General features: G+C 39.5%; 2 protein-coding genes across 2 annotated transcripts; both read right to left on the minus strand.

Moving 5' to 3' along the window:
• Window positions 1-342: 342 nt before the first annotated feature.
• On the minus strand, window positions 343-3,769 carry med19a (mediator complex subunit 19a). The gene is made up of 6 exons (XM_069170639.1): window positions 3,413-3,769; window positions 2,876-2,998; window positions 1,548-1,681; window positions 1,219-1,315; window positions 1,040-1,134; window positions 343-711 (listed from the first exon to the last, which is right to left on the minus strand). Exons 1-6 carry the CDS (start codon window positions 3,630-3,632, stop codon window positions 646-648), a joined length of 735 nt encoding a protein of 244 aa, XP_069026740.1. The 5' UTR covers window positions 3,633-3,769; the 3' UTR covers window positions 343-645.
• Window positions 3,770-3,876: 107 nt separating this feature from the next.
• Window positions 3,877-8,165, minus strand: pmf1 (polyamine modulated factor 1). Its single transcript, XM_069170640.1, has 5 exons — window positions 7,847-8,165; window positions 5,631-5,736; window positions 5,208-5,308; window positions 4,478-4,673; window positions 3,877-4,046 (listed from the first exon to the last, which is right to left on the minus strand). Exons 1-5 carry the CDS (start codon window positions 8,071-8,073, stop codon window positions 3,981-3,983), a joined length of 696 nt encoding a protein of 231 aa, XP_069026741.1. The 5' UTR covers window positions 8,074-8,165; the 3' UTR covers window positions 3,877-3,980.
• Between the last annotated feature and the right edge of the window lie 18 nt (window positions 8,166-8,183).

An 8,183-nucleotide genomic window follows, 5' to 3' on the forward strand; every position in this document is an offset into this window, starting at 1 on the left:
ATCAACAAATGGCAAGTCTGAATCTGACATTGCACATAAGAGACGTATATCCAATGTGATGTATCGACTTCAAGTGGCTAAGCACGGGCCGATTCTAAAATATTTATATTATTGACAAACTAATTCTTACAACATTGTAATGCAAGTAATAACAGCTATTTAATCAAATTGAATTGCAGCAATTATTTGGACTTGCACCAGATGGAGTGCACTTGTTAGGCCCTGAGAAAGTCTCTTTGCACCACCAAGTACCAGTTTGGGAATCACTGATCCAAAACAACAAAGAAACACACTTATAAAAAAAATAAAATAAAAAAAAAAGGGCCTAGAGGGAGATGGAAACATAGATAAAAACCAAAGTTTATTTGATTTTGGCATTATGGTCAAAAGATATCACAACAAAATTAAAGATTGACACACACACACACACGGTACCACGCAGCTCATCTGCCTCGTACACTGTTCGTAACATGCCTTCCCATCACCCGCATCCACCGCGTCGCTGCTCACTCACACACATTATACAGACATTTTGTTTCTCTCATTAAACGCACTCTTAATAATACAATTACCTGTAAAACACGCGCTCGTCCTCTTACAAAAGTCACACATTCAAACGCAGGCATGCACACGGTGGGCTCCTGCCTATCTGAGGCTGTTGCTGTTGGGTTGTGATCCAGCGAGGCCGGGGTGGTCGGGACTGTGGCGGTTCTGGAGCGAGAGAGAGAGAGAGAGAGCTGTGACATACTGGTTTATATTAAACATGTGCGCCAACACAGCCAACAGAATCTAGAGCCAATAACTCCATCCTAACTCCCACTTCACCACCGTTGGTTTAAAAGTAACGCGTCCTCAGATGAGAAAATAAGAAAATTGTTCAAAGACTTAAACTGGAAAGATGTCTCGTCTTTGGTTAAATATTCTGTATTTGTTGTAAGATTTTAAATAACAAATGACAAGGAATTTTGGTAAGGTTAAAGTCAGGACAGGTTTTCCCTCTTTGACCATGACCGTAATAATCCGCTGGATATTTTCTTACCTTTTTCTTTTTCTTGTCTTTCTTCTTTTTCTTGCGGTCGGGGTCGTCGTCCCTCTTTTTCTTCTTCTTCTTGGGATCAGAGTCTGATGGAGTTTCTGTGATGTCAACAAGCACGTCAGTGACCTGAAAACACGTTGTACCTCCTGCGCATTTGTTCGTGTGAATAGTTTACGTCATACCTTGTGGTAATGGGTCCTGCGGTCGATGGTGTTTGTGCTTGTGTTTGCTCTTCTTCTTTGGCGGCTGTATGTGCATCAGTCTGTACTGTTCAGGGAGCTGAGAAGAACATAAACATGCATGTCAGTACTGCATTGAACACAATTAAGAATTTTAGGACACCCCTCAGTTGCAGGCCAGAATAATCTAATAATTTACAAAAAATACAGTTAATAGTTTAAATAATGAATGCCGGCATGCTGAAAATGACTGCAAGTCTTTGTGCATTGTATTGTATAATATTGTATTGTATCGTATTGTATTATATTGTATTGTATCGTATTGTAAGTACCGGTCCTGTGTGTAGTCTGAAGCCTGTGAGCAGAGCGCCAGTCAGTGGGCTGAAGGAGTTACCACACACTGGAGGCTTATCGATCAGAGAGCGCAACGAGCTGCCGTCCTGAGTGCCCGGACAGTCGATCATACCTGCAACACAGAAACAAAAGGACAAGTTGTAGCGGAGGAAGTGACAGAGCGTGCTTGCAATTAAACAAGACGATAATAAGACATTTCCAGTAGGTGGCGGGCAAATGACATGGAAAAAAAAAAAAAAGCAGCAGCACACTAGTGGTTTGGTGCACGGATATCTTTTTCGTTGTTGTATTTTCTACAGTGGGGAGTTGACAGATCAGATCTGAACCACGATGGTGGACTCACAAACCATTCAACATGTCACATCTGCGTAAATCTCGACATCTACCGGAGATAAGTGTGGTGTGATCTTGGGATAGCAGCTTCATTAGCAGAATTGGGGTTTCTGGCAGAGCTTTAACAAGCACTCTGAAAAGGTCAAAAATAAAGACTACGGTCACACTGTCAGTCCAAATCCTATTTAAGTGCATAATCAATTGGAATCCGATTGTATGCAGCATGTCTGAACAGCCAAAATCGGTTTTGAACCGTATTCGCTTGTGGTTTGAGATACGATAAAAAAAAATCTCTATCGATTTGACAACTTTGATCAGATTTCAGGTGTTTATGTTGCGTCTGTGACTAGTGACACCGCAGCTGGTCCGGTGCCCGTCACAGCTGGTCTGTCTCGACCCAACTCTTTGTCCTCTAACTCGACCCCACAGTGCCAACAAGCACATTTAAATCACTCTCCATTTTGTTTGCCTACGTAAACTACTACTACTTCCAGGTGCGACGTCATTACTATATCAACTGAAAATGAGGATTACAACTCGGGACGGACAGACAGATCGGATCTGATCACTTGGAAAAATATAACGTGGACAGTCAAATCGTTAAGATTGGATTCTGATCCTACCTGCAAAAAAAAAAAAAAAGTGGTACAGTGGAATGAGTATAGTGTTGGGCAACATCTAGGGCACTAACTTTACTGTGACATCAGTGCATTTAGTCCTGCGGCCTTCATCTGAGAAACCATTTTATCCATAGGTTTACTTTAAGGGTAGAAGGAGACAACCACACATTTCTGATGACCGCGATCAAGGTCATGAGCCGAAACCATCTTCTCACAATACAGCTCAGTAAAGTGATGATGCAGCCTGGTCACCTTTTTTTTTTTTTTTTTTTTTTTTTTTAAAGATTACAACTTCATTCAAAGTGTACCGACCGTATCATGAACACGTGACTGTCAGACCACCTGTGACCCACCTGGTAACTCTGGCAGAAAGTTGCTGAGCTTCTCTTTCACCTTCTTTCCGCAGAATTTGTTGTAGGCGTGCTCCAGGTTGTAGTGCGTGATGAGGTTTGTGTTGCCGGTTAACTCGTTCCCCACTAAACGCACAACTTCATGTTAGAGAAATGCGTGCAAACAACCGTAAATCACGTCAAGTTCAACTAATTTAATGCATCATGCAGAATGAGTATCGGTGAGTCCAACCGGACCTGATAGTTACTTCAGAGATGCACATTTCTGTGATTAACGCGGTTACAAAACATTTGCTTTTATTAACACAAGAGCTGGTTAAAGCAGGAAACTCCGTTAGAAATATTGTTGTGTCGCAAACAGCACGAAATAAACAACTAATGACGGTAATTAGCCAACTCTATATTTTAGCCGACACTTATTAGCTAGCATTGTTTACAAACTGCTTAGCAACCTTTGATTGCAGCTAAACTGTTTTTTGGGTTTTTTTTTCTGAATTGAAAAGACAAATTACAAACAGAGCTTTTATAATGGGATATTACCAGGAAGCTCCCGCAGTAAGTAGAAAGGTTCATTCATGGCTCCAGGTTTCCGTAGGGCAGGCCCTTCATCCCCGAGCTGCGGTGGCATCTGCCCCGCCATGGAGACTTGATTTTGCGGCACAGGCGGCGGAGGTTTCCCCGGTCCGAAACCCAGAGACGAAGAGCCGGGCGGTCCCTGAGCTTCGTTTTGCCCAAACAGAGTTGAAAACATTTCCGCCATGTCTATCACGAGTACTACATTTAAATGGAAAGAAAAAGCCGGTTTCTTCTAGCTTATGGCCTTTTATCCGAGAGGAAGTGGATCACCATCAACCCGTTCGTGTCATCTCCTCGAATCTTCACTTCTTTGTGGCATTATTTTTTTTTACGGCCCCTTTTACCGTAATACCGGAAACCACCACGCACAATACCGTAATAACAACAGTATACACGGATAATATCTGAGACATTTTGGATTTCCAGTACTTTCACGTTTATTTTCAGACAGACATATATATTACAAAATTTTTTTTTTAAAAAAAACCCCAATATGTACAGTTTTTAGTTAAGAGATGGAGTGATTTAGAGATCAAACATCAAACAGATCAGCGGGGCAGAGAGATGATGCCATCCTTTCAAACTCTGTGACTGATGCCTAAAAGTGAGAGAAAAAAACAAGAGCAAAACTGTTAACACACAAGACAAACTACTATGGTATAGCACTATTTATGTTGAAGTGAGCAGACATCTTTTGGCCCCCAGCAATTAGTGTCCCTTTTCAAAATTTATATATATATATATTTACATCAGACTTTCAAGTAAAATGCAGATTATAAAAAGTACTATATTAAAAAGTTGGTGCAGAATTAAGAAAATAAAATGATAAAAAGTATAAAAGAGCTTTGGTATATTTCTTTCCAGATATACAGTATGTTTTACATATAAAATCACACTTATTGGAACAAGGAGACTTCAAACTTCTTACACGCATCTACTTTGTGTGTAAAAACATGCAGAATATAACTTTTTGTGAATATTAACCTCTATGGCTCAAATTTTGCTGGGCTGCCATTGTTTCTCTCTCACCTTCCACTCATTGACAGCGGTAGAAATGGAGTGTTCGGTCTGAGCAACACTCTCTCTGCCAGCCTGAACCTGCTGTGCGAGGGCGGCATTCTCTGCCCGAATCTTTTTCAGCTCCAGTCGCATGTAGGTCTCCTGCTTTTGATAGTACGGCATCAAGAAGCTGCAGAAGTCCTGTTCAGGAACCCCACTTGGCCGCCTACAAGAACATTTGAGATGGCAAGGTGTTAAAATGATTTTTATTTTCATCATGTTGCAAAAAGCAAATATTACAGTGGTGATATGCAGAACAGGGAAGAAAGGGGATGAACCTTTAATATAGGTCCAACTGTGAGACACAAAAGCGTAAAATGCACTGTATATAAGTGGTGGGACAATAAGATGCTCCCAGCAACACAACAATGCTGACACTAATTATGATTTATCATTACCGATCAACTGTCCAGAGTTTCCCTGTGTGTCTGTAGCACTGAGTAATATGTAAATATTTAAATAATATGATGCATTGCACTAGCAACTGCAAAAAACATAAAATCAATGAAAAGAGAAAAAAAGCTGGAGAGAATATAAACTATTTGTCTGAATGAGTGTAGGTAATGAAAACATAAGGATGTCAGAGTTTTACCTAGAAACTGAGGGTATATATGTAATCAAAAGCTGGATATATGACCAATAAATAATTTCAAGAGTGACAGCAGAAGGCGAAGAAGAGTTTTTAATGCTGTTTACTGACCATGCAGGGTCTGTATTGTTCTTGGCAGCACTCTCCAATTTGTCCAGTTCCTTCAGTTTGAACTCTAGTAGGCCTTCTTCAATCAGTCTGCTGATGTCCTCCTTCATATACAAAGAAACGCAGACATTAATATAAACGAGTGAGTATAAAGGCAGGTGGACGAGTGCACACGACACACACAGACTTTAATAATGCAGGTACACATTTTTGTTCTTCAGGATCTTCACCCTCAAAAGTTCTTTGGTTGCTTTGGCTGCATGTTGTGGATCATTGTCCTGCTCCAAAGCAAAATGTTGTAGAATGCTTTTTGATGCTTTCGGCAAATGCTTACAGTGTGGGCAGTACATAACACAAACAAGTTAGAAGACTTCGCATTTGTTTTTGTTTTTTTCATATATAGTATGATATAAATGTGTGGCACACCTGTACAGTCCTCTGCAGCTCTTCTATGAACTGCTTGTGAATGCTCTCCATCTTCTGAGGGTTCTTCTTACACAGCGGACGAAACATGCTGGCGAATCTGTTAAAACTTTGAGTGAAAGCAGCGTCAACCAAAAGTGCTGCAAAGCTCAGCTTTTCTCAAAATACCAGATCAAATAGAGTTTATTAGTCTTATTATCTTTTCTCAATTAATCTGCTAGTGAAATGATTAGTTGACGACTCTGTAAGTCAGATGTAATTAAAGGGTATTTGTTAAGTCATTTGTCGAGAGGAAATGCCAAAGACTGATTGTTTACAGTCTCTAAAATGCAAAGATGTATTTTTTTAAACAAACATATTCGGGTGTTGCACTGAGCCACCCAGGGTCCTTAAGATGGACATCTTTTTCTATTTTCTGTAATTTTATAGATTAAACAGTGCATTGTTTAAGCGACAAAATAAATGAATGTTGTTTTTTTTTCTAGGAAACAAATCAATCTGTAGAGAGCTCAGAAAATAAAATGGAGCAAAAAGGCGTAATTATTATCCCCCCCCCAACAAATGACAACATTGAATGTGTTAAACAATAGGGACAGCTTGTCAGCAAAGTCTGCCTATGTGTACTCGCTGTGACATGTGACAGTGCAGTCAAGACTGTCATTTACAAAATGTATGAGATTATGAAGCTCAGCTGTATCGTCTCTCTATAAACTAGGTACACCAGCTCATACGTGTTCAAATCACCGTAGTTTGTGTCTCTTATGAAAACGTTTTAATCATTCTATTGCAGTGGCGGACGAAGTATTCCCATCCTTTACTTCAGGAAATACCAATTATACCAATAGAGTGATTTAAAAATACTTCAATACAAGTAAAAGTCCTGCAAAAAAAAAAAAAAAAAAAAAACTCCTTCAGTAAAGTACATAGGAATTAGCAGCAACATGTAGTTAAAGTATCAAAGTAAAAGTATTGGTTTATGTATGATGTATTATCAAAAATGACATCATTAGATTATTAATACTGAAGCATCAGTGTGTGAGAACCATGTTAGTGTTGTAGCTGCTGCAGGTGGAGCTAGTTTAAACTACTTTATATCCAGTTTTATATCCAAAAAAAACATAAATGAATCTGAAGGGTCATCAGATGATTACTGGGAGAGAAAAGAAGAAAAAAACGAAGTTCTGATCCACAAATCTGTTTTCAGTTTTTGTTTTTTTCCCTCTAATCTTGGATTTTTGGTGAGATATTGGATCATTTGAACATTTAATGAAATGAAACCGCACGACAAGTTTAAGGGGAAAATCTGGGTTTGGTGGTGCTTTTAACAACTCATATCTGAAATGTGACCCTGACTCCACATTGCTTTGGTGTCAGAAGACAAAATGTTTGGAAACCACTGGTTTAACCTTGAACAATGTTTGTATATTTGTTAGTTTGTTTATTGTTTAACCTTAAACAATGTTGGTTGGTTAGGTTGTTTGTTTGTTAAGATCCCCATCACAGTTCTTCCAGAGGTGCTCATAATTTACATAGTGACAATACAAATTAGAGAATCTTACAACTCATCCCAATAAACAACATAACATCATTATACACGTCTGAATAAAGCAGTAAACAATTGAATTGAATCTACGATCAAATAGATAATTATCATCAGCATGCCCATGAAACCCTGCCACACTATAGTGCAATTTAATTACTCAACTTTCTTCTTAAATTGTGTCCTTTTAGCGTTTTTTTAAAAGCGTATATATATATAATGTTCTTGTGTAATATGAGGGGGAAGTGAATTCCAGTCTTTCATAGCTCTATATTACTGCACGTTGAACTGATGTAGTCTGGGATTTTGGTGAAGTAAAACAACCTATAGTCGTGTGCCTAGTTAATTAAACTTGTTATATGGGTCATTGCGTCAAATCTTCATCTGAAATTTAACCAAAGCTGTTAAATAAATGTAGTGGGGGAGAAAGAACAACGTGTCTACCTCAAATGTAGTGGAGTCAGCGAAAGGGTAAAATAGCATCAAATGGAAATACTCAAGTCAAGTACAAATGCCTCTACATTGTACTCGAGTACAATACTTGAGTAAACGTACTTAGTTACTTTCCACTACTGTAGAAATGTAATTTACACTAATAATGCTCAAAAACACCAGCACCGAAGACCGGGGTTTCATACATTGACGGCTGTTTCAAACACAAACACAAACACCGTGTCACCTGGCGTGCTCGATGAACTTGTTCAGGCTCTTCTGCATCACTTTGTCGAACAGTTTCAGGCGGTCGTACCGAGCCTCGGTCTCACTGGACGTGTTATTTGCCGCTCCGGGGTCCGACATTTGCGCGGAAACCTCTCCCGTAGCATGATCAGTCCGGTTTTCATCGGAGTCTTCACCGCATATGTTATTTGTCGTCTCCTTTTGCGTTGTTTCTGTACTTTCCTCCATTTTCAGCTTCCCTCTCTGTTTACGTTTTGCAGTACCCGCCAAATCTACGGCAAGCCGCTGCACCCAGAAACGACAGGAGTCGATTGCTTTTGCGCATGCGCGGTTCGAAC

This window comes from Embiotoca jacksoni, unplaced genomic scaffold, assembly GCF_022577435.1.
Source record: "Embiotoca jacksoni isolate LCO1_2020_lvr unplaced genomic scaffold, fEmbJac1.0.p SCAF_5, whole genome shotgun sequence".
Lineage (NCBI taxonomy): Eukaryota > Metazoa > Chordata > Actinopteri > Embiotocidae > Embiotoca > Embiotoca jacksoni.

What these genes read in the sequence shown, in the direction of transcription:
- med19a (XM_069170639.1), bottom strand. Translation starts at nt 3,632, where the DNA reads ATGGCGGAAATGTTTTCAACTCTGTTTGGGCAAAACGAAGCTCAGGGA. An exon ending in CTTTCTGCCAGAGTTACCAG is followed by an intron (nt 1,682 to 2,875) that starts GTGGGTCACAGG and finishes TCTGTGTTGCAG; the next exon opens with GTATGATCGACTGTCCGGGC. An exon ending in TCAGACTACACACAGGACCG is followed by an intron (nt 1,316 to 1,547) that starts GTACTTACAATA and finishes TGTTCTTCTCAG; the next exon opens with CTCCCTGAACAGTACAGACT.
- pmf1 (XM_069170640.1), bottom strand. Translation starts at nt 8,073, where the DNA reads ATGGAGGAAAGTACAGAAACAACGCAAAAGGAGACGACAAATAACATA. An exon ending in AAGTTCATCGAGCACGCCAG is followed by an intron (nt 5,737 to 7,846) that starts GTGACACGGTGT and finishes TTTCACTCAAAG; the next exon opens with TTTTAACAGATTCGCCAGCA. An exon ending in AGCTGCAGAGGACTGTACAG is followed by an intron (nt 5,309 to 5,630) that starts GTGTGCCACACA and finishes TTGTATATGAAG; the next exon opens with GAGGACATCAGCAGACTGAT.